At 40.4% G+C, this 23,674-nt stretch overlaps 1 protein-coding gene and 1 long non-coding RNA gene across 7 annotated transcripts in view; one reads left to right on the forward strand and one right to left on the reverse strand.

Annotated features, from left to right (window-relative positions):
- The first annotated feature begins 293 nt into the window (after positions 1–293).
- The window catches only part of BVES (blood vessel epicardial substance), a 46,148-nt gene continuing 22,767 nt past the window's right edge, over positions 294–23,674 (forward strand). Inside the window, exons 1-5 of one of the 6 annotated variants that reach the window (XM_055535326.1) lie at positions 294–431; positions 9,058–9,294; positions 11,439–11,563; positions 14,104–14,291; positions 15,274–15,382. In XM_055535326.1, coding sequence (XP_055391301.1) covers positions 9,069–9,294; positions 11,439–11,563; positions 14,104–14,291; positions 15,274–15,382 — 648 coding nt within the window. In that variant the 5' untranslated portion in view covers positions 294–431; positions 9,058–9,068. Of the gene's footprint in view, positions 432–913; positions 968–1,063; positions 1,195–9,057; positions 9,295–11,438; positions 11,564–14,103; positions 14,292–15,273; positions 15,383–23,674 lie in introns of those variants that run through there. The other 5 variants (XM_055535328.1, XR_008698205.1, XM_055535330.1 and 2 more) reach the window with 5 other exon arrangements.
- On the reverse strand, positions 1,876–22,895 carry LOC129619881 (uncharacterized). Its single transcript, XR_008698224.1, has 3 exons — positions 22,766–22,895; positions 12,487–12,575; positions 1,876–2,001 (listed from the first exon to the last, which is right to left on the reverse strand). It is a non-coding gene; the product is annotated as an uncharacterized LOC129619881 (long non-coding RNA).

Below are 23,674 nucleotides of genomic sequence, written 5' to 3' on the forward strand. Positions count from 1 at the left end.
CCCCAAGACGTTGCCCGCCCCTCACTCGTGCCGAAACACGGGCAGAACCCAGAAGAAGAGAGGAAACCAGAAAAGAAAAGGCGGGTGTTTCAAATGGACCACACTTGTGCCGACGCGGCAGCGGAGTTGCAAGAGCCAGGACGGGAATCCTGGCTGAGGCCAGGGACTCCGCCCGCCGGGGGGCGCAGGGACGCCGGGCGCGTGCGCGGTGCGGCCCCAACCCCAGCCGCAGCTGCCGCGATGCCTATTTTAGTCAAAGCCGCTGCCGGCGCCAGGACCCGGCACCGGAGGAGCAGCATCTCAACCCGGGATCGGCTGAGGTTTTCGCGTCGCGCGCCCGTCGGGTGGCCAAGTCTGTGTCCCCCTCAGCCGCCGCTGCTGCCCTAAACTTTGGCCAGCTCCGCCCGGGCTCCGCGCCAGGGACGAGCCAGGTAAGGAGCGAGAGGAACAGCTGCCTCGGGCTCCCTCCAGGGCGCCCGGTTATTTGCAGGCTCGCGCTCTCTAGGCTAAATTGGGAAGTGAAAGTTAGATCCCTGCTCCGCTGGGAGCAACTTTGTCCTCCCGGGCGGTGGCTGCGGGATCTCCGTGCTCCGGACCACTGGGAACCCCGCCCTCTCCTCTCTGGCCGCGCCCTCGTGGGGTTCCCTGTCCTTGGAAGCCGCCCTTCACCCGGGGTCTGGACAGCACGGTCACAAACCTTCAAATGTCAACTGCTGCCACTCGAGTCTGGCAATGCCAGCGTCCTCGGGTGCCCCGGCCCCTTCGGGTGTCCGTTCCCGCAGTCTGCTGCCCGTAAGCCCTGGGTGAGCTCAGCCTCTCCACTCCCCGCAACGCTCCCAGGGCTCCCCACCCGCGAACCCAGTACCGCTCTTCCTCACCCTCTGTAGGGCCTCCGGGTCCCACGAGTAGGCAGCGCGCACCCGGGCGCACCGTGTCGCCCGCCCTGGACTGCCGCTGGGAATGCGAGGTGAGTCAGGGCGCTCACTGCACACCCCTTGGGCCCGAGAGCTTCGGACCAAGAACAGTTGATACGGCCTTTCCTCTTTGAGGAGCGAGGTGAACCGGGCGCCTGGGGAGTGCAGATGGATAGGGGACCGGTGATCGACCCGCGCCCTCTCTCCGTCGTTTCGGAGGCTTTGGGAAACCGATTGTCGGCCAGACAACTCCCAGAAACTGCTGGCTTTTGAAGCAGGAGTAAGTGTGAAAAGACTTAGTAACATAATGCCTTTTACCATTCCGAAAATAAACAAAGGTTCAGTTAGGGTTATGGAATGAACTGAGCCAGTCTAGGAGCACAACTTTTGCTCATTGTTGTTACCTTTTACATTTCTGCAGTTTGGTAAAGGATTAAGGTTAGTTTCACCATCTAGCTACTGAGCCCTGCACACACCTATTTGAAAACCAACAGATCAACAGAACTTTACTAGAACAGGGAATTTAAGAAATTAGACTCCAAGGAAACTAATACAAGAAAGAAAATTGCTCTTGATTTAGTCAGAATTAATGTGAATGCTTATCATTTTACCCGTCTAACCGCTCTCCGTTAGACCCGTGCATTCTCTGCATAAGGATAATTCAGTGTAAGCCACATGAATCCATTAGGTAGTCGTCAAAAGAAATTGAAACCGGCAAGATCCTATCAATATTTATTGACAGTAGATCACTGGCATTTCAAAATAGACATATAGAAAAGTATACACAGGTAAATACTAGACCTATAGATAAATAGTAGACATATAAACATACAAGTAAAATGAATCATATGTTAACTATATAGTATATAGACTATGTATTTTAATAAGGTGTTAATAACTATATAGTATATAGACTATGTATTTTAATAAGGTGTACTACATCAAAATATGTTATAGGATTAATTCACTTTTTAAAAATCCATGTTACTGTGTCCTTGGTTCTTGGGCTAGTAGATCATAGTTTTCCTGTCATTTTTCTTGACCATAAATTGGTACTTTTAGTTCCACTTGGAGAACTTTTAAAAGCCTGAAATTGAATTACAGTGGATTAATTGACGTGGATGTGAGAGAGAATACGTATTAATTAACTGACTGTGTAAATCTCTATTAGAGCCACAGGCTGTTAAAACTTGAAAAGGTTTCAATGACCATCTAGTCCAGTTGTCTCAATTCCCAGGAAGAAACCCACCCAAAGAGCAGAAGTGACTTTCTCTTACTTAGGTTGGCTTTCCTGGAGCTCATAGTACAGAACCTGACTCTCAACCTCTGGAAGGCTTGGCACTCTCCTGCTTTTACTGCTAGGCTTGGGGAGACTGAAAGGTAGTTTCTAAAAGTGTTTGTCATTTTTGTATACCTTACATATGGCTTTTACCTCTGCCTCTGGCATTCTCTACAGAGACTAGGCTTGGATATACCTAGATGAATATGACATAGTCTGCCTTGTAGGGAACATATGGTAATTTGAGGAACAAATGGGACAATGGAAATGAAAACACATTCTAAAATGCAGTAGAAATGGCAGTTAATTTTAGCTTATATGATACTAATGCATAGGCTGATGTTGACATCATGAGTGATAGAGAAATTTAATATCATTCTCCCTCTTGAAAAAATTGTGAGATTAATTCTGATTTGGTTCTTGAAAATAAACTTTGTATAAATTGAGTTATTAAAATAATGATTCCACCATCCTAAAATGGGCTTGAATAAGCCTATTCAAATCCTTGAATAGGCTTATATTTTTATTGATTCAAACATTTGGAAAGTAGAGATTAAGAGGTACAAGCTATTATACAATAAAATAAGCTACAAGTATATATTGTACAACAACACAGAACTATAGCCAGTATTTTATGATAACTATAAATGGAGCATAACCTTTAAAAATTGTGAATCACTGTATCATACACTTGTAACATATAATATTGTACATCAAGTATACATCAATTAAAAAGTAGTTGAATTTCTATGATTTCTTTCTTTTCAGCAAATCAGTATCTAAGTCAACTATTTCTTATATGTATGAACCGTTTTAGAATTATGAGATGAGATCTTTGACTTGTTTATTTACTGTTTGTAAATTTAGGCATGCGTGTTTTTCTATCATCTTAAGAGATGTGGAATTCTTTCACATTAATGTATTAATAACATCCTTGAAAAATGGCCAACCTGATACCAATTCATTCTATCACCTGAAACCTTTACTTCAGTATGATGAAAAAGAAAGAAATGGAAACATATGGCTTATTGTGTGAACTTATTGGAAGGAAATTCATATTTTTAAATGAAATGTTTAACATATTTTGGGTCTCCATTTGGAATTCTTTCCCTGAAACAGAACAATTCACTTATTCTGTAAATCTACATAGTTTTTGTCAGGGACCAATTTGTATAATTAATAACAGAATTTTTAAAGTACCAGAGAAGACTGATCATATAGTCGTGAAGTAGTGCCATTTTGTGTTAAGGTTTATGTAAACGTGTAAAATGTATTTTCTTTGAAATGTATTTGCTACTGATTCTAATATTAAATAGTCAAATGCATACTTATGACCCCTCCTACATATAAAGAACCTGGAAGTTTATTACTTTTCAATTTGTGAGATCCTTCTAACTAGAATTTTTATGGGAAAGAAAGTAAATGTTTAAATTAGAAGGTTAAAGGAGTAAATGTTAACTCTCTCTGTATATATAAATGACTATAGTAATATAGTTATTATGTGTGTATATGTTAATGTCTTCTTCATGGAGCACAGCCTTATCACAGCGAAGGTGCTTGTGTAACTCAATGAAGCTATTAGCCATGCTGTGCAGGGCCACTAAAGTTGACTGGTTCTATGAAGATCTACAACGCTTAGAACAAACACCAAAAAAAAGATGTCCTTTTCATCATAGGGGATTGGAATGCAAAAGTAGGAAGTCGAGATATCTGGAATAACAGGCAAGTTTGACCTTGGAGTACAAAATGAAGCAGGGCAAAAGTTAACAGGGTTTTGTCAAGAGGACATGCTAGTCAGAGCAAACACCCTTTTCCAACAACCCAAGAGAGGACTCTACACCTGGACATCACCAGATAGTCAATACCAAAATCAAACTGATTATGTTCTTTGCAGTCAAGGATGGAGATGCTATATATATTCAGCAAAAACAAGACTGGGAGCTGACTGTGGCTCAGATCATGGGCTCCCTATTGCAAAATTCAGGCTTAAGTTGAAGAAAGTAGGCAAAACCACTAGGCCATTCAGATATGACCTAAATCAAATCCCTTATGATTATACAGTGGAAGTGACAAATAGATTCAAAGGATTAGGTCTGGTAGACAGAGTGCCTGAAGAGCTATAGATGGAGGTTCATAACACTGTACAGGAGGCAGGGACCAAAACCATCCCAAAGGAAGAGAAATTCTGCAAGATGGCAAAGTGGTATTCTGAGGAGGCTTTTCAAACAGCTGAGGAAAGAGGAGGAGCAAAAGGCAAAGGAGAAAGGGAAAGATATACCCAACTGAATGCAAAGTTCCAGAGAATAGCAAAGCAAGATAAAAAAAAAAAAAAAAAAGCCTTCTTAAATGAACAATGCAGAGAAATAGAGGAAAACAGAATAAGAAAGACTAGAGATCTCTTCAAGAAAATTGGAAATATTAAGGGAACATTTCATGCAAGTTCAGTTCAGTCACTCAGTCATGTCCAACTCTTTGCAACCCCATGGACTGCAGCTCTCCAGGCTTCCCTGTCCATCACCAATTCCTGGAGCTTGCTCAAACTCATGTCCATCAAGTCAGTTATGCCATCCAACCATCTCATCATCTCTCGTCCCCTTCTCCTTCTGCCTTCAATTTTTCCCAGCATTAGGGTCGTTTCCAGTGAGTCAGTTCTTCGCATCAGGTGGCCAAAGTATTGGAGCTTCAGCTTCTGCATCAGTCCTTCCAATAAATATTCAGGACATGGAACAACAGACTGGTTCCAAATAGGAAAAGGAGTACGTCAAGGCTGTATATTGCCACCCTGCTTATTTAACTTATATGCAGAGTACATCATGAGAAATGCTGGGCTGGAGGAAGCACAAGCTGGAATTAAGATTGCCAGGAGAAATATCAATAACCTCAGATATGCAGATGACACCACCCTTATGGCAGAAAGTGAAGAAGAACTAAAGGGCCTCTTCATGAAAGTGAAAGAGGAGAGTGAAAAAGTTGGCTTAAAGCTCAACATTCAGAAAATGAAGATCATGGCATCCGGTCCCATCATTTCATGGAAAATAGATGGGGAAACAGTGGAAATAGTGTCAGACTTTATTTTGGGGGGTTCCAAAATCACTGCAGATGGTGATTGCAACCATGAAATTAAAAGACACTTATTCCTTGGAAGGAAAGTTATGACCAACCTAGACAGCATGCAGAAACATTACTTTGTCAACAAAGGTCCATCTAGTCAAGGCTATGGTTTTTCCAGTAGTCATGTGTGGATGTGAGAGTTGGACTGTAAAGAAAGCTGAGCGCTGAAGAATTGATGCTTTTGAACTGTGGTGTTGGAGAGGACTCTTGAGAGTCCCTTGGACTGCAAGGAAATCCGACCAGTCCATCCTAAAGGAAATCAGTCCTGAATATTCATTGGAAGGACTGATGCTGAAGCTGAAACTCCAATACTTTGGCCACATCATGTGAAGAGTTGACTCATTTGAAAAGACCCTTATGCTGGGCAAGATTGAGGGCAGGAGGAGAAGGGGATGACAGAGGATGAGATTGTTAGATGGCATCACCAACTCAATGGACATGGGTTTGGGTGGACTCTGGGAGTTGGTGATAGACAGGGAGGCCTGGTGTGCTGAGGTTCATGGGGTTGCAAAAAGTTGGATACTGAAATGAATTTCCTTTAGGACCGACTGGTTTGATCTCCTTGCAGTCCAGGGGACTCTCAAGAGTCTCCTCCAACACCACAGTTCAAAAGCACCAATTCTTCAGCACTAAGTTTTCTTTATGGTCCAACTCTCACATCCATACATGACTACTGGAAAAACCATAGCTTTGACTAGATGGATCTTTGTTGGTAAAGTAATGACTCTTTTTTTTAATATACTGTCTAGGTTGGTCATAGCTTTTCTTTCAAGGAGCAAGAGTCTTTTGATATCATGGCTGCAGTCCCATCTGCAGTGATTTTGGAGCCCAAGAAAATGAAGTCTATCACTGTTTCCATTGTTTCTCCATCTATTTGCCATGGAGTGATGGAACTGGATGCCATGATCTTAGTTTTCTGAATGTTGAGTTTTAAGCCAGCTTTCTCACTCTCTCTTTACTTTCATCAAGAGGCTTTTTACTGCCTTTCACTTTCTGCCATAAGGGTCGTTTCATTTGCGTAACTGAATTTATTGATATTTCTCCCGGCAATCTTGATTCCAGCTTTCATGCAATGGTGGGCACAATAAAGGACTGAAATGGTAAGGACCTAACAGAAGCTGAAGAGATTCAAAAGAGGTGGCAAGAATACACAGAAGAACATTACAGAAAAAGGTCTTAATGACCTGGATAACCACAATAGTGTGGTCACTCACCTAAAGCCAGACATCCTGGAATGTGACATCAACTCTATACAAAGCATTACTACAAACAAAGCTAGTGGAGGTGACAGAATTTCAGCTGAGTTATTTAAGATCCTAAAAGATAGTGCTGTTCAAGTGCTCTACTCAATATTTCAGCAATTTTTCAAAACTCAGCAGTGGCCACAGGACAGGTAAAGGTCAATTTTCATTCCAAACCCAAAGAAGGGCAATGCCAAAGAATGTTTGGGCTTCCCTTGTGGCTCAGACAGTAAAGAATCCACCTGCAGTGCAGGAAACCTGGGTTCGATCCCTGGGTTGAGAATAACCTGTGGAGGAGGGCATGGTAACTAATTTTGGTATTCTTGCTTGGAGAATCCCCATGCACAGAGGAGCCTGGTGGGCTACAGTCCATGGGGTTGCAAAGAGTCGGACATGGCTGAGTGACTAAGCACAGCACAGCAAAGAATGTTCAAACTATTGTACAGTTGCATTTATTTCACATGTTCACAAGGTTATACTCAAAATTCTTCAAGCTAGGCTTCAGCAGTATGTGAACCAAGAACTTCTAGATATACAAACTGGGTTTCAAAGAGGCAGAGGAACCAGAGATCAAATTACCAACATTCACTGGAATCATGGAGAAAGTAAGTGAGTTCCAGAAAAGCATCTACTTTTGTTTCATTGACTATGCTAAAGCCTTTGACTGTATGGATGACAACAAACTGGAAAATTCTTCAAAAGATGGGAATACCAGACCACCTTCCCTGTCTCCTGAGAAACCTGTGCAGCTGAAGAAGCAACAGTTAGAACCAGACATGGTTCAAATTTGGGAAAGAAGTACATCAAGGCTGTATATTGTCACCCTGCTTATTTAACTTATATGCAAAGTACATCATATGAAACGCCAGGCTGGATGAATCACAAGCTGGAATTAAGATTTCCAGGAGAAATATCAACAACCTCAGAAATATCACCATCTACAGATGATATGCTCTAATGGCAGAAAATATAGAGGAACTGAAGAGCCTCATGATGAGGGTGAAAGAGAAGAGTGAAAATGCAGGCTTAAAATTCAACATTCAAAGAACAAACATCATGGCATCTGGTTCCATAACTTCATGGCAAATAGAGGGGGGAAAAGTGGAAGCAGTGATAGATCTTATTTTCTTGGGCTCCAAAATCACTGCAGATGGTGACTGCAGCCATGAAATTAAAAGACGCTTGCTCCTTGGAAAGAAAGCTATGACAAACTTAGTGTATTAAAAAACAGAGACATCACATTACAGACAAAGGTCTGTCTAGTCAAAGCTATGGTTTTTCCAGTAGTCATGTATGGATGTGAGAGTTGGTCCATGAAGAAGGCTGAGCACCAAAGAATTGATGATATTGAATTATGCTGGAGAAGACTCTTGAGAGTCTCTTGGTCTGCAAGGAGATCAAAGCAGTCAATCTTAAAGGAAATCAACCCTGAATATTCATTGTAAGGACTGATACTGAAGCTGAAGCTCCAATACTTTGGCCACCTGATGGGAAGTGCTGACTCACTGGAAAAGACCCTGATGCTGGGAAAGATTGAAGGCAAAAGGAGAAGGGGGTGGAAGAGGATGAACTGGTTAGACAGCATCACCAACTCAATGGACGTGAATTTGAGCAAACCCAGCAGAAGACAGTGGAGAACAGAGGAGACTGGAGTGCTACAGTTCAAGGGGTCATAAAGAGTTAGACATGACTTAGTGACTGAACAACAATATGATAATGCAGTACATACGTATATATGGTATAGTGATTAACAACGGCATTAGTGGTAAAAAATTCACCTGCCAATGCAGGAGATGCAAAAAATGCAGGTTTGATCCCTAGGTCGGGAACATCCCCTGGAGTAGGAAATATCATGCTACTCCCATTTTCTTGCCTGGAAAATTACATGGGCATAGGAGCCTGACAGGCTGCAGTCCATGGGGTTACAAAGAGTCAGACACGACTTAGTGACTAATCAACAACAAAACATCCTAACCCTTCAAATAGTAAATAACAAGTTGTTAATTTTTCAAAGTATTCAGAAAACCCATTTTCTAGTCATTTTTCCTGTGTTTGGATTCAGTGTCTCTAATGGCAGCATAATAGAAAACTATATTAAATAACTTTTAAATTGCTGTGGTTTATGAATATTGGTGATTGTTTATAGGCTAGTTAAATCCCTCCTTCCTCTCTACCCCACCAAGTATGTTTAGATACAAACATATTAATAGATAAATGTAGATATGTATAGGTATATACATCAGGGAATAGTTATGCACTATCCTAAGTATTTTATGTATTTCATCATAAAGTCAGTGAAGTATTATCATCATTAACAGATAAGAAAATGGATACATTTAATATGTGACAGAGTGGGAACTTGAACCTAGGTCTGTCTAATTCATAAGCACCAGACAAGTCTATTTACCAACATCTAGTTCACAGAAATAATTTTGGTATAATACCCATAGGGGTGGGTGATAAGATACAGCTGTCATTTTTTGACTGTCCTTTCGTTTTTTCATTTTTACAGGAATTTTCAAGATGAATTATACGGAGTCCAGCCCACTGGCAGAAGCAACTGCAATAGGTTTTACACCTGAGTTAGAAAGAATCCTACCTGTGCCTTCCAATGAGACCACTTGTGAAAACTGGAGAGAGATACATCATCTAGTTTTTCATGTGGCAAATATTTTTTTCGCAGTTGGATTGGTTATTCCAACTACACTTCACCTTCATATGATACTTCTTAGGGGGCTGTTAGCTGTAGGTAAGATACTTAACTGATGTTATATAAAATTTTTCTATAACTTGCATCCGATGGGCTTTGTATTGGAGAGGGTCTATAGCATACCAAAACTGTGAGCCTTCATTGGCAAATTAGCAGTACATCGAGTAAGTTAGAACATAGGCCTTCGCCCTTTTGTACTTTAGATAAAGCTAACAACATGTTCATATGTTGTTTAGATTTTCCAGACATCAGAAATCCATTTGTGTGTAATACTGCAAACTTTGGAGCCAGACTGTGTTATTACAATACTGGTTCCAGCACTTGCCAACTGTTTTGAACTGGGGCAATAACCTTTCTATAGCTCAGTTTCCCCAGGTGCCAAATAAGGGTAAAAATAATACCACCTCCTGGGGTTTGAGAATAAGGTGAGTGTTTATGAGTGTGTGTGTATATGTGATATTTGACTTACAATAGTGCCTGGCATATAGTAAATACTCTATAGTTTTAACTATCATTATTTGAATAGTCGTTTACTTGCTGGGAGCAGTAAAGCAACCCTGGGAACAAAAATAGTTGCCCAGACACAATAGTTCAAATAAAATTTTAGGGAGATACTCTGTGAACCCTGATGAAGCAAGTTAAATTAATCCATATCAAAATACTAAAACAGACGAATTTACCATTTTAGCCAGTGATTCTGGACAAGTTACTCTCTATGTGATTATGTCCCTGGTGATTCATTTATTCAGATGCATTTTTGAGCATGTGTAAAATGTCAGACAGAAAGTGAACAATGAAGTCTGCATCCTTGAGAAAGACACTCTTTGGGGGGCCAGAGAGAAACAGGTGGGCAGTCACATAGGACACATCAGATGCTGTGATGCAGGTGGGCGTTGCAGTGCCAGGGAGAAACGAACAGGGTGATGGGCTCAGCGGGAAAGCAGACCAGGATACACTGCAGAGACGGCAGTGGAGCTGGCTTTGGGAAGATGAAGGGTTCCTCATCTCACACTCAAAGGATTACTTTGAGTGTGAGTATGTGTGGTATCCAGGTAAAAGGACAGGAGGCGGAGATCCAGCACATTGAGGGAGGATGAAAAGTAGCTCACTGTGCCTGAAATATATGATAATGACAAGGAAGGGTCAAAGAAAATGCTGGAAGGATGGCTGGAAGGTAGGGTTCTGTGGCTGTTACCTCTGGGTCAGGTAGGGATTATAGCAGGAGGAACAGAGTATTGAGGGAAGAAATAAAACCACACTGTATAAAAAAGCAAAAGCTAATTATGACTTTTAAGACAGAACTTTGGAGGTGGAACAGACCAAGGGAGATCACCTAGTCCATCACTGTAGAAACAGAGCAAGTGAGGCCTTGGAGAAATCAAATCAATCATCCAAGGTTAAGACCAGAGAACACTAGCCAAACCAGGACTATAATTCAGGTCCTCCAGTTTCCCAGTCAGTCCTTCCATCATGTTACCCTGTCTCCTTTAAGTAATAAGATTTTACATGACTTCAGTACTTGCTATGGCAACCCACTCAAGTATTCTTGCCTGGAAAATCCAATGAACGGAGGAGCCTGGTGGGCTACAGTCCACAGGGTCGCAAAGAGTCGGACACGACTGAAGCGACTTAGCAGCAGCTTGGTCATAACTTTCCTTCCAAGGAGTAAGTGTCTTTTAATTTCATGACTGCAATCACCATCTGCAGTGATTTTGGAGCCCCAAAAAATAAAGTCTGACACAGTTTCCACTGTTTCCCCATCTATTTCCCATGAAGTGATATGAAGTGCTTTAATGAAATGAGAAAATCACTGCAATAAATAAAAAAGTAAGTTTTAAATTGTAGATTCATTAGGTTTCCCATCAGTTAAAAATACAGAAAAACTATGAGCCCGTATTAACTATCAACAGTGGCTATCTTTTAAGTAGCAGAATTATGAGGTCCTGTTCTCCTTTTAACGATGATTTTTATACTTTACAAATTTTCTGCAACAACATGTGGTTTGGTTTGGTAATCAAACAAAAACCAAAATGTGACAAAGTGATATTTGACAGGTATTTCCAAGGTGTGTTTGGTTTATTTCATATACAGAGGATGACAAATGTATTAAGCTACATGCTGAAGCTAGAAGACAAGCTTATTAAGCTACAAGACATCTAACATGCCCACTTCGTGGTTCACAGGATGTGCCCTTTATGTCGTCTGGGCCACTCTCTACCGATGTGCCTTGGATATCATGATCTGGAACTCAGTGTTCCTGGGGATCAACATTCTGCATCTTTCATATCTTTTGTACAAGAAAAGACCGGTAATTACTAACAATTAATTGATAAGTAAGAGATTTTAAAGCTAATCAAGTACTTTTTTCATATTTGAGAATGAGCATCTAATATCTTTAGGCCCTTTAATATCATTTTTCTGAAGATGAGACTTTTTGTGTATATATGCCTGAAAATGAAATATTTGAATAGCATGAAATTTGTTCCAAAGCAAGTTTTTAAAACATTTTTAATCATTAGGGCAATTTAGACATGAAAGAACATGACAGTATTCTTTCTTCTTAGTCATAAGTTCATTATTTCTTCTTCCTATTGATGTTCAAATGTCATTTGATAATATCTTTGCCTAGTTATAAAATTAAGTGCTCATAGACAACTTTTAGAACACACTAATGATTTACAAATAGCTCATGTTATGTTTTATGCTAGTTTTTAAGTGTAATAGCTTTTTTTTTTCCTATGTCCAAAATACTCATTTAAGGAAATCACCATTTTCAGTGAGTTGTAATGAAAACAGTAATATCTAACTTTTTCTTTTCCACTCCAATTTATCTTGCTGTGTTTCCTTGGTTATACCAAGAACAAACTGATGCTAACAAAAAAGGAAAATAGCATGGCCTCTAGCAATCACTGCATAGCTGTTTGTTGACTGGTGACTGTCAAAGCACATGCAAATATTCAGTAGAGCAAAAGACAACATGCTTGCTCTAATCTTATGTTCAAGGCCAGACATGCACATAGAAAAGTGTTAGAAACGATAATTCTTAGGAAGTGACAATTTCCCTGATACAGTTTGATATGTGTCATAGACATTCCACTAGATTGTGACCTCCTCAAACATTGTAACCCACTGTTTTGCTTACTGTATTAGTCAGTTTTCACTACGTTATGCTGTGTAACAGTCTGAAAGTCTCAGTGCCATATAACAGCAACACCTTTTTTCTTCACTCACCTAATATATGGACTGTGGCAGCTGTGTACAGCTGTAATTCTATTCCACGTGTCTTCTTCATTTCAGGGCCTCTGCTGAAGCAGCAGGTTCTATTTGGACATGCATTGTCACGGCAGAGAGAAAAATAGAACAAAAGAAACACTTATTGTTTCTAAAAACTTCTGCTCAGAAGGAGCATATATCAATTCCGCTTGCCAGAGCAACTGACATGACCAAGCCTAATGATGTGGAGTAGGATGGGGTAAGAGGATATATGATCCTCTTTCAGGGGTGGAAGCAGCCAGGAGCTGCAAACAATAGGATCATCTACCACACTTACTGTTGTGTTTCCTGTTCTGGCCAACCATGGCTGGCACGTAACTGGTGCTCAAGGAAACCTTTGATAAGTGAATGCTTTCAAAGAGAGGAATTTAGAGGGCTTCATGGAAGAACTGGGGCTTGAGCTAAAGCTGGCAGGATGAGCTGATTATGAATTTAAGTCAGTTTTTCAGTTCATATGTTTATCACGCCACACTGGCTAGTGTGCATGCTGAAAGTGAGACATCTATGAATTAAACACTCATTACGAAAGCTCTAGAGTGGAGAAGGTAGATGATAGTAATAATAAGGATTTCAGCTTCTCAATAACAGAATTTACTAGAATCCCACGTTCTGAACGTAAGATTCAGTAGTCATTGATGTGATAGTGCCGCCAAGGAAGTAAATCACTCAGTATCTGTGCTTTTGTTTCTTCTCAGGCTATAAGCCTATCTTTTTGAAAAATATAAATGCTAATTCTTCATTAAAATGAAACAGCAGGAAAGTGAGAGTGTCAGAAAGGCTGCAAGTGACATCTGAGCAGCCCTGATCTCCTGGGTCTGTAGCTTCATGGCATAGCTGCCACAGATTTCATTGAGATGGATGATCACTTGAACATCAAAGTTCATTTGCATGCAGTACAGATTTCCCAGACTAATGCTGGGCACACGGATAGGCTTGACTTGGGCCTTGGATAGTCTGACAACAGAGGCGACTGAGCCATTTGAATTTTACATTCTTCACTGTGCTTTGGAATAAATACATGAGAAGTAGTAATTACAGCTAAGGATATTTGATTTCCTGTATTAACTCACTAGATAATAATTGCACATAAGTAAAACATTCAATGCATCAATCTTCGTAAATGTATTTCCAAGTTGATTCCTAATTTATGTACTTATTTCCTTGCTGTAATATTTCAGAGTTAGTGTAACTTCCTTCTGTGAAATAGAAATGTTCTAAAATGAAAAGCTTTTATTAATATGTTATTTATAGAAAATGCTAAGATGGGCAAGGTGAATCCTGTGACAACAATCAGAACCTCCACGGTTGCTTGACAGTGCGTAGAAAGAGATGTAATCAGCGGTGCAGATCTTCACCATATGCCGTCAGAGTTCAGCTTAATTGCAAAAGTGCCCTTTTAGCATCTAAACTTACATCACCACTTACTCTTGGTGTCAGATTCCACTGACCAAAATATAGAAGGGTGATGGCATGTATTGCAGATCCATTTATTCTGAAAACTCTACTTAGACCACAGCAGCTGATGTTTCGGGGTTGCTGCATTAGATGTGGCGTTCGGTCACTGCTTCCTTTCAGGTAAAGATCGAAAAGGAACTCAAAAGCATCTACCGGCGATTGTTTGAACCCCTCCGTGTGTCTCCAGATTTGTTCAGAAGATTAACTGGACAGTTTTGCATGATCCAAACGTTGAAAAAGGGCGAAAGCTATGCTGTAGAGGAGCTAACCTCAGTTGACGACCGTCTAAGTATTCTCCTGAAAGGAAAGTAAGTGCTCTATGGAAATCAAAATGCCTTGTTTGCCTGGAATCTTCTGGCCTCCAGGTAGGAAATGAAAGAAAGGGAATGTTGTCAACTAATGGAGTAAGCGGTCATGGAGGTAAATTTTCAACTGGACGACTGCATTATAGAATGTTAGAGAGTAACGTGGTAAAGTTACGCAGGATTTATCTCAGTGAATCATGTTGCTATCAGGATTTTTACTTGTGAATAATTTTCACCTTTTTAGTAAGTTTAATGAGGCAGAACTGGAATAGGTTTAAATTGGGTATTAAAATTTAAGAAGCTTATGCGTGTTTTAGAGGTGACTTGCTTATTTTTTTGAATATCACAAAAATGCAACTTCTAGGAATATCAGTCTCCTAGGGAGACAGCATTGTCTGTTCTCTCTCAGAAGTATACCAGTTTGAATAATGAATTATGTGGTCATTCCAGCTAGACACTCGGAGAAGGCAATGGCACCCCACTCCAGTACTCTTGCCTGGAAAATCCCATGGACGGAGGAGCCTGGTGGGCTTGCGGTCTATGGGGTCACGAAGAGTTGGACACGACTGAGTGACTTCACTTTCATTTTTCACTTTCATGCATTGGAGAAGGAAATGACAACCCACTCCAGTGTTCTTGCCTGGAGAATCCCAGGGACAGGGGAGCCTGGTGGGCTGCCGTCTATGGGGTTGCATAGAGTCAGACACGACTGAAGTGACTTAGCAGCAGCAGCAGCAGCAGCTAGACACTGATGAAATTAGACATGTCTGCTTCAATATGGACACTTTTTTCCCCTTGTGGTTAGTGAAACTCATTTTGAAACTAATATGTGTGCCCCGGGAAGTGCTTTTTAATTAAGTCAGTCTCCTGTGGGGTCTTTAAGTTTTTACAAAATAAAAAAACCCATAAGATTATGGAGATTTTAAGGCTTGTCATGTTATGTGTGAATTATTATGCATTTATTAACACTAATTTCTGTTATCAGAATGAAGGTTTCCTATCGAGGACATTTTCTGCATAACATTTACCCCTGTGCCTTTATAGATTCTCCTGAATTTAGATCAACCCAGATGCACAAAGGTGAAAAATTCCAGGTATGTTTTGGCATGATTTTAAAGAAGATTGAAACTAGGTAATGTTTTATTCAAAATCCAAAGGATATGGATGGAAAAGTGGCCATGATTTATTGAAAAAACAGATTACCATATGGTATATAAAGTATGATCCCATTTTTTGCAAAAATTTTTAAAAAATTATTTTTGGCAGTCCTGGGTCTTCATTGCTGCATGTGGGCTTTTGTCTAGCTGCAGAGAATGGGAGTTACCCTTCAGTGTGGTGTGTAGGCTTCTCATTGAGGTGGCTTCTCTTGTGGTAAGGGCTTAGTTGTTTTGTAGCATGTGGGATCTTCCTGAACCAGGGATCAAACCTGTGTCCCCTGCACTGGCAGGCAGATTCCTAACTACTGGACCATCAGGGAAGTTCCTTGTTAAACTGAAAGTGGTGTGTATAGGTACACAAGAAGAGATCTAGAAAGATATATCCTGATTTAGCTATTATGTTAACACATATTTCTGAACGTTTGATTGCTTTGTTATCTTCCTTTTTGTTTAGTTGAATTTTTATATTTTTCCCATAGAGAACATCTAATGCTTTTGTTATTAAAAAAAAAAAGGAAAAGGTCAGTCATGGATAATCAGTGTGCTTAAAACATGTAATTGGTTACTTTTACTGCGGAAAAGCAGGAAATTGATTTTGCCCTAGAGAACCTACTTTGTTAATCCTCATGAAAAAAAAAATTTAACCACTATACTCTTTTAAATGTAATGAATATATTTAAGGGCAAAGAATGAAGTTCTTTACAGTTAGAATAATTTGAAGTACTCAGCCTGACTCTTTTAATATCTTAAAAAAAAATGAAAATGCTCCATTATGTGATACTTTGTTCTGATTCTTCCTGTAAATGTCCAGCTGTCCTATTTTATTCCCCTCAGTATTGTCAGGAAAGTAACCAAGAAAATGGATGAGAGTTTCCTTAGTCTGAGCCTCTAGCTAAACAGCAGTAAGGAAGTATCCTGAGAATAGGGTTTCTTATGAACGGGAGCCACGTTAGGCATTACTGACAGGAGGGTAAATGTAAACATTTAGGTGGGAAATGGAATAGAAGGGGATGCTACCACCTGACAGAGGAAAAATCAGTGTTTCTTGGTGACAAAGTCTTATTGTTGAGTCTCATTTTGAGATCCCACACTCTTGGGGATGCCACATGGAGATACAAAGGGACATTCACAGACACTAGTTAAGTGGATTTACAATGGTTTCAGGCCTGCTGCGCTCCTACCCTGCCTGAGTAACCACACAACATGTTAAAGTTATGTGCATTTACTAGAGGGTCTCATAAAAATTTACTACCTGGCTGCAATGCTGTCCCCAGGCTTGCTGAGCTAAAGATACAGGAGGAAAAAGCAGAACTTACATCCTGCCTCCTCTAACTTACACACTCCCTTGGGTTTTTCTGGGGTCAGCTCTGCACTGAGATGTATTCTTACAGTATCTTTAATCACTACCATCTATAAACTGGTCCAGGGCCACTTCTTTCCTCTCTCCCTCTTTTCCTCTGACCTGCTTCCAATTTCTTCTTCCAAAGTCCAACATTTATCTGTTGCATCTATTTCTGATTATAGTAGCAAGTGATTTTACACAATAACTGTTTCATAGGATCCTGAAGAGACCAGCATTTGGGGAAAGGAAGGGGACTGAACCTCCTGTGTTTCCAGCAGCTTGTAGCCCCTGGGACATAGCATGTACTGTCTTTAACACCGGACTTCAAATTATATGTGTAATTAAATTAACATACAAAGGAATTTCTACCTCTCATCACACTTCTCAGGGATTGGGATTTGGCATTTGAGAAATAGTCCTCATGATTGATTTGCTTCTCATGTTTCTAAAAACATGACCAAACTCAAGGTACCCTAACTGGGTGAAAGATATTGGTTCAGCCTCCCCAAGCACTAATTAGCTTTTCTCTGCATAGAGTCTGGTGTGGCTGATTGATCAATGGATAAAAACTGCTCTGGCATCATTGAGCCTAAGTCCCATACAGTTGGAGAAGACTCCCATCAGAGTAAGCCCTCGGGAGAGATTCTGTTTTGATTGTCACCAAATGTTCCTATTGGCGGATACTCAAGAGTAAAAATAGCTGTTGCACATCTGTGTAGGAGTATATTGCCTCTTCCTGAAGCGAGTTCCCAGATGAAAACCATCATGTGCTGCCAGGATCAGCTTTTCGCTCTCTATGCCAATGGCAGAGGACACTTGAAATTGTCAGTGGCCAGACTTCTGCACCCACACACCCTTTTACCTGCTAATTTCATTTTTCTCTAACTCTGGCGAGTTATAAGTGTTCTGACAAGGCGCTGCTTCCTTTGCATTTTTGCTTCTTTAAATTCATTCTTTGGTAGGGGTGCTAGTGAATTCAGCAGTAGGATGAAAGGAGGAAAGGAAGCCAGTAGAATTGGCGGCTGTCCCTTGAGATCACACAATGACTGTCGTTCAGGATCGTGCGGTAATAATGATGACAGGCAGTGACAGAGCTGACACACCAACTCTAAACATCCAGCTGCTCCCTTGGTACTCCGCTAGGACCTACAGACACAGGCTGCTGCTGAGAACTCTTGGGAGAATCTTGAGTATCAATATCACAAAAGGCAGAAGTAGTGTTTTGTGTCTTATTTCTTCTTTGTACAGTTATTTCATCTCCAGTGAGCTTTGCCATTTTCATTTTTCTTTTGGGTTCTACCTTCCGCTGTTGCCTTCCCATAATCGATAGCACATCCTGTGCTGTGAAGCTTGAAAAACAAACCTTTATTGACTTTAAGGGAAAAAGAATGTCTTGGAGGCAGATGTCCAGGCTCTGGTGAAATAAAGGAACACTGAGTTTTAACTGCTTTTAAATAAAACCTTCTCTTAGTGTTAAGTAAATCTTTGGGTTAAATTGCAAAGCAATTTAATCTGCCAGCCTTGGCTCTGCTGTGTTTTAGTGCAGATGAGAACTCAATAAAAATTAGCTGAATGGACCACTTCTGGGACATTTTCATGTGTGAAATGTTGTGTAGTACACAAAGAAAATAATAAATTCTCCCCTGAGGATAGTCAGTCAGTCATAATGTCAGACTGCCGTTTCCCATGCTAGCACATTCAGCATTTCCTTCCGACACCCTGGTTCTTGATAAGGTGTTTTCATTAAGTGAGGGTGTAAGATAGGTTTGGGACTAATCCAGCACCTTGAGTAATTGCAGCAAACCTGGTTACAAATGCTTTGTCTATTCTCTACTTGAGAGAAATTCTTTTGTCTTCCACTACTGTGTAGGCTTTTATTTCTTCTGTAAAATTCTTCACAAGAACTCAAGCATGGCACTGCCGAGATACCCTAATAATCTAAAAAGCAAATGTATTTTATGGAAGCTTTAAGAATTCCTAGGTGCTTCAAAAAATTCCTCATTAAAGATAGGTTTCACTTGGCTGCTGTGACAGGAAATCATTAAGTAAAACTGCCTATTTGACAGAAATGAAGCGTTAGCTATCGAGTGAAATGGCCTCAGTCAATATGCTAACTACCTGCTTCCAACTAAATGCTTGACCTTGACTTGGAAGACTCAACTTCCCAGGTATTGCTAGTGGTTAAGAACCCTCCTGTCAATGCAAGAGACATACGAATCAGGTTCCATCCCTGGGTTGGAAGATCCCCTGGAGGAGGACATGGCAATCCACTCCAGTATTCTTGCCTGGAGAATCCCATGGACAGAGGAGCCAGGGGGACTATGGTCTGAAGGATCACAAAGAGTTGGACACAACTGAAGTGGCTTAGCATGCATGCATAGCTTATTATATGAATAATAATTTAAACAGGTTTAAAGTAGTTTTCAACCGTCAATAAAAAATGGTTGCTTAGTCACATGTAAATCAATGAAGTTAGAATACACCCTCTCACCCACACAAAGATAAACTCAAAATGGCTTAGGGACTTAAACATAAGACATAATACCATAAAACTCTTAGAAGAGAACGTAGGCAAAACATTATCTGACATAAATCATACCAATGTTTTCTTAGGTCAGTCTCCCAAGGCAATAGAAATTAGAACAAAACAAACAAATGGGGCCTAATTTACACGCTTTTGCACAGCAAAGGAAATCATCAACAAAATGAAAAGACAACCTGCAGAATGGGAGAAAATATTTGCAAACGATGCAGCTGACAAGGGCTTAATTTCCAAAATATACAAATAGCTCATACAACTTGACAACAACAAAAAGTCCAATGAAAAAATGAGCAGAAGACCTAAATAGACATTTCTCCAAAGAAGAAATACAGATGGCAAATAGGCACAAGAATAGATGCTCAACATCACTAATTATTAGAGAAATGCAAATCAAAACTACAATGAGGTACCATCTCACACTGGTCAGAATGGCCTGGAGAGGGTGTGGAGAAGAGAGAACCCTCCTACACTGTTGGTGGGAATGTAAGTTGGTGCAGGCACCATAGAAAACGGTATGGCGGTTCCTCAGAAAACTAAATATAGAATTACCATATGATCCAGCAATCCACCTCCTGGGCATATGTCCATACAGAGCTATAAGTCAAAAAGATACAAGCACTCCATTGTTCATTGCAGCACCATTTACAACAGCTAAGACATAGAGAAACCTAAATGTCCATCAACAGATGGATGGATCAAGATGTGGTCCATACATATAATGGAATATTACTCAGTCATTTGCAGCAACGTAAATGGAACTAGTGTGGATCGCAATAAACTGTGGAAAATTCTGAAAGAGATGGGAATACCAGGCCACCTGACCTGCCTCTTGAGAAACCTGTATGCAGGTCAGGAAGCAACAGTTAGAACTGGACAGGGAACAACAGACTGGTTCCAAATAGGAAAAGGAGTTCGTCAAGGCTGTACATTGTCACCCTGCTTATTTAAGTTCTATGCAGAGTACATCATGAGAAACGCTGGGCTGGAAGAAGCACAAGCTGGTATCAAGATTGCCGGGAGAAATATCAATAACCTCAGATATGCAGATGACACCACCCTTATGGCAGAAAGTGAAGAGGAACACAAAAGCCTCTTGATGAAAGTGAAAGAGGAGAGTGAAAAAGTTGGCTTAAAGCTTAACATTCAGAAAACTAAGATCATGGCATCTGGTCCCATCACTTCACGGGAAATAGATGGGGAAACAGTGGCTGACTTTATTTTTCTGAGCTCCAAAATCACTGTGGATGGTGATTGCAGCCATGAAATTAAAAGACGCCTACTCCTTAGAAGGAAAGTTATGACCAACCTAGACAGCATATTAAAAAGCAGAGACATTCCTTTGCCAACAGAGGTCTGTCTAGTCAAGGCTATGGTTTTTCTTTTTTTTTTTTTTTTTAAATAGAAAATTATTTTTATTTTTTTTTAATTTTTTTTAATTTTTTTTTAATTTTATTTTATTTTTAAACTTTACATAACTGTATCCAGTAGTCATGTGTGGATGTGAGAGTTGGACTGTAAAGAAAGCTGAGCACCGAAGAATTGACGCTTTTGAACTGTGGTGTTGGAGAAGACTCTTGAGAGTCCCTTGGACTGCAAGGAGATCCAACCAGTCCATTCTAAAGGAGATCAGTCCTGGGTGTTCATTAGAAGGACTGATGCTGAAGCTGAAACTCCAATACTTTGGCCACCTGATGTGGAGAGCTGACTCATTTGAAAAGACCCTGATGCTGGGAAAGATTGAGGGCAGGAGGAGAAGGGGACAACAGAGGATGAGATGGCTCGATGGCATCACCGACATAATGGACATGGGTTTGGGTGGACTCCGGGAGTTGGTGATGGACAGGGAAGCCTGGCGTACTGTGGTTCATGAGGTCGCAAAGAGTCGGACACAACTGAGTGACTGAACTGAACTGAAATGGAACTAGTGATTATCAAACTAAGTAAACTAAGTCAGAAACACAAATACTATATGATGTCACTTATATGTGGAACCTAAAATATGGCATAAATGAACCTATCTACAAAACAAACAGACTCACAGACATAGAAAACAGATGTATGGTTGCCATGGAGGAGGGGGTTAGAGAGGGGTAAAGTGGGAGTTTCAGGTTAGCAGATGTAAGGTATTAAGTATAGAATGTTTAAACAACAAGGCCCTACTCTATTGCACAGGGAACTATATTCAATTCGTATGATAAACAATAATGGAAAGGAATATTTAAAAAGAATGTATATATGTATAACTGAATCACTTTGCTATATAGCAAAAGTTCAGTTCAGTTGATCAGTCACATCTGACTCTTTGCAACCCCATGGACTGCAGCACACCAGGCCTCCCTGTCCATCATCAACTCCCGGAGTTTACTCAAACTCATGCCCACTGAGTCGGTGATGCCACCCAACCATCTCATCCTCTGTTGTCCCCTTCTCCTCCTGCCTTCAATCTTCTCCAGCATCAGGGTCTTTTCAAATGAGTCAGTTCTTCCTATTAGCTGGCCAAAGCATTGGACTTTCAGCTTCAGCATCAGTCCTTCCAGTGAATATTCAGGACTGATCTCCTTTAGAATGGACTGGTTGGATCTCCTTGCAGTCCAAGGGACTCTCAAGAGTCTTCTCCAACACCACAGTTCAAAAGTATCAATTCTTCAGTGCTCAGCTTTTTTTATAGTCCAACTCTCATATCCATACATGACCACTGGAAAAACCATAGCCTTGACTAGACAGACCTTTGTTGGCAAAGTAATGTCTCTGCTTTTCAATATGCTATCTAGGTTGGTCATAACTTTTCTTTCAAGGATCAAGCGTCTTTTAATTTCATGGCTGCAGTCACCATCTGCAGTGATTTTGGAGGCCCCCAAAATAAAGTCTGTCACTGTTTCCACTGTTTCCCCATCTCTTTGCCATGGAGTGATGGGACCAGATGCCATGATCTTAGTTTTCTGAATGATAAGTTTTAAGTCAACTTTTTCACTCTCCTCTTTCACTTTCATGACGAGGTTCTTTAGTTCTTCTTCACTTTCTGCCATAAGGGTGGTGTCATCTGCATATCTGAGGTTATTGATATTTCTCCCGGCAATCTTGATTCCAGGTTGTGCTTCATCCAGTCCAGCATTTTGCTTGATGTACTCTGCATATAAGTTAAATAAGCAGGGTAAAAATATACAGCCTTGATGTACTCCTTTCCCAATTTGATGTCACAAGGAATGGTATTCAATCTTACAATAACCTATAATGAAAAAGGAGAAATATATATGTATAAACAAATCCCTTTGCTATATACTTGAAACACTAAATCAACTAAACTTCAATTTTTAAAAATAGTTCTAAGCAATGGTTCTAAGCAAACTATAATATGTTAAAAGTATTTTTGCCTCGTGGAAAACTTGAGGTTATTAAAATGGTTGAAAAAAAGTTAAATGCATGTGCAATACATCACCTGTGCAATGGCTTCTTCTTTTCCTGGATGATTTCCAACTCATCCTTTACTTCTTCCCCCACTGTGCATGAATTGTATCTTCCAAAGGCATGGATGACGTCTTTGCAGAATGAAGGGACTTCAACTCTCCTAACCCTTTCTTCAATGCTTGGGTGCAGGACTGGGTCATCCTGAGTGCCCGGTGCTCACCTTCTCTAAAAATACTCCCTCCTCGAGAATATTATTCAGTCGGCTTTTGTTTACATACACATCTCCTACTGTTTCTGGGAACTCCTAAGGACAGGCTTCTATGTCTCTTGATCTTATACTTTTCTTCCTATAAATCTTTTTGTTCTTGGTCACGTATCCGTACTTACTACCAGCTTGCTCCACTAGAATGTAGGCTTTATAACAGTATGTTCAGTTATTCTTTACACAGAGGATTCTCGATGGTGAGTCAGCCTTACGCTCACTTCACCAAATGGCTTTCTCGGTGATTGTCTTGATGAATCTAGAACATATTGGATTTCCCACCTGGTGGGAAAACATGTCTGGGCTGCAAGTCAGAAGCACTCACTCCACTGTTCATTAACATGTGTCCATATGGAAATTTTTTGGTGCTTATTTGGCATCTGGAAAATGAGGAAGAATGTTATCTGTCTTATCTCAAAGGCAGTTTTAAGGATCTGCTTACATGATAGATATAAAAGCACCTTAAATGTTTCAAAATACAATATATTCTTAAAGGAAGGGCATTATGTGTACCTGGAATTTCCTAGTCATTCTCTTCCATTTTCCGCTGTCCTGTAATTTGTCAAAACACTTACTGCCACCTGAGGTTGTCACATTTCTTTATTATCAGCTTCCTCCACTAATGTAAGCATCACAGGGCTAGGATCTTGTTTTCTTGTTCACCGTGATAACCTCGGT

Source organism: Bubalus kerabau, chromosome 9, assembly GCF_029407905.1.
Source record: "Bubalus kerabau isolate K-KA32 ecotype Philippines breed swamp buffalo chromosome 9, PCC_UOA_SB_1v2, whole genome shotgun sequence".
Classification (NCBI taxonomy): domain Eukaryota; kingdom Metazoa; phylum Chordata; class Mammalia; order Artiodactyla; family Bovidae; genus Bubalus; species Bubalus kerabau.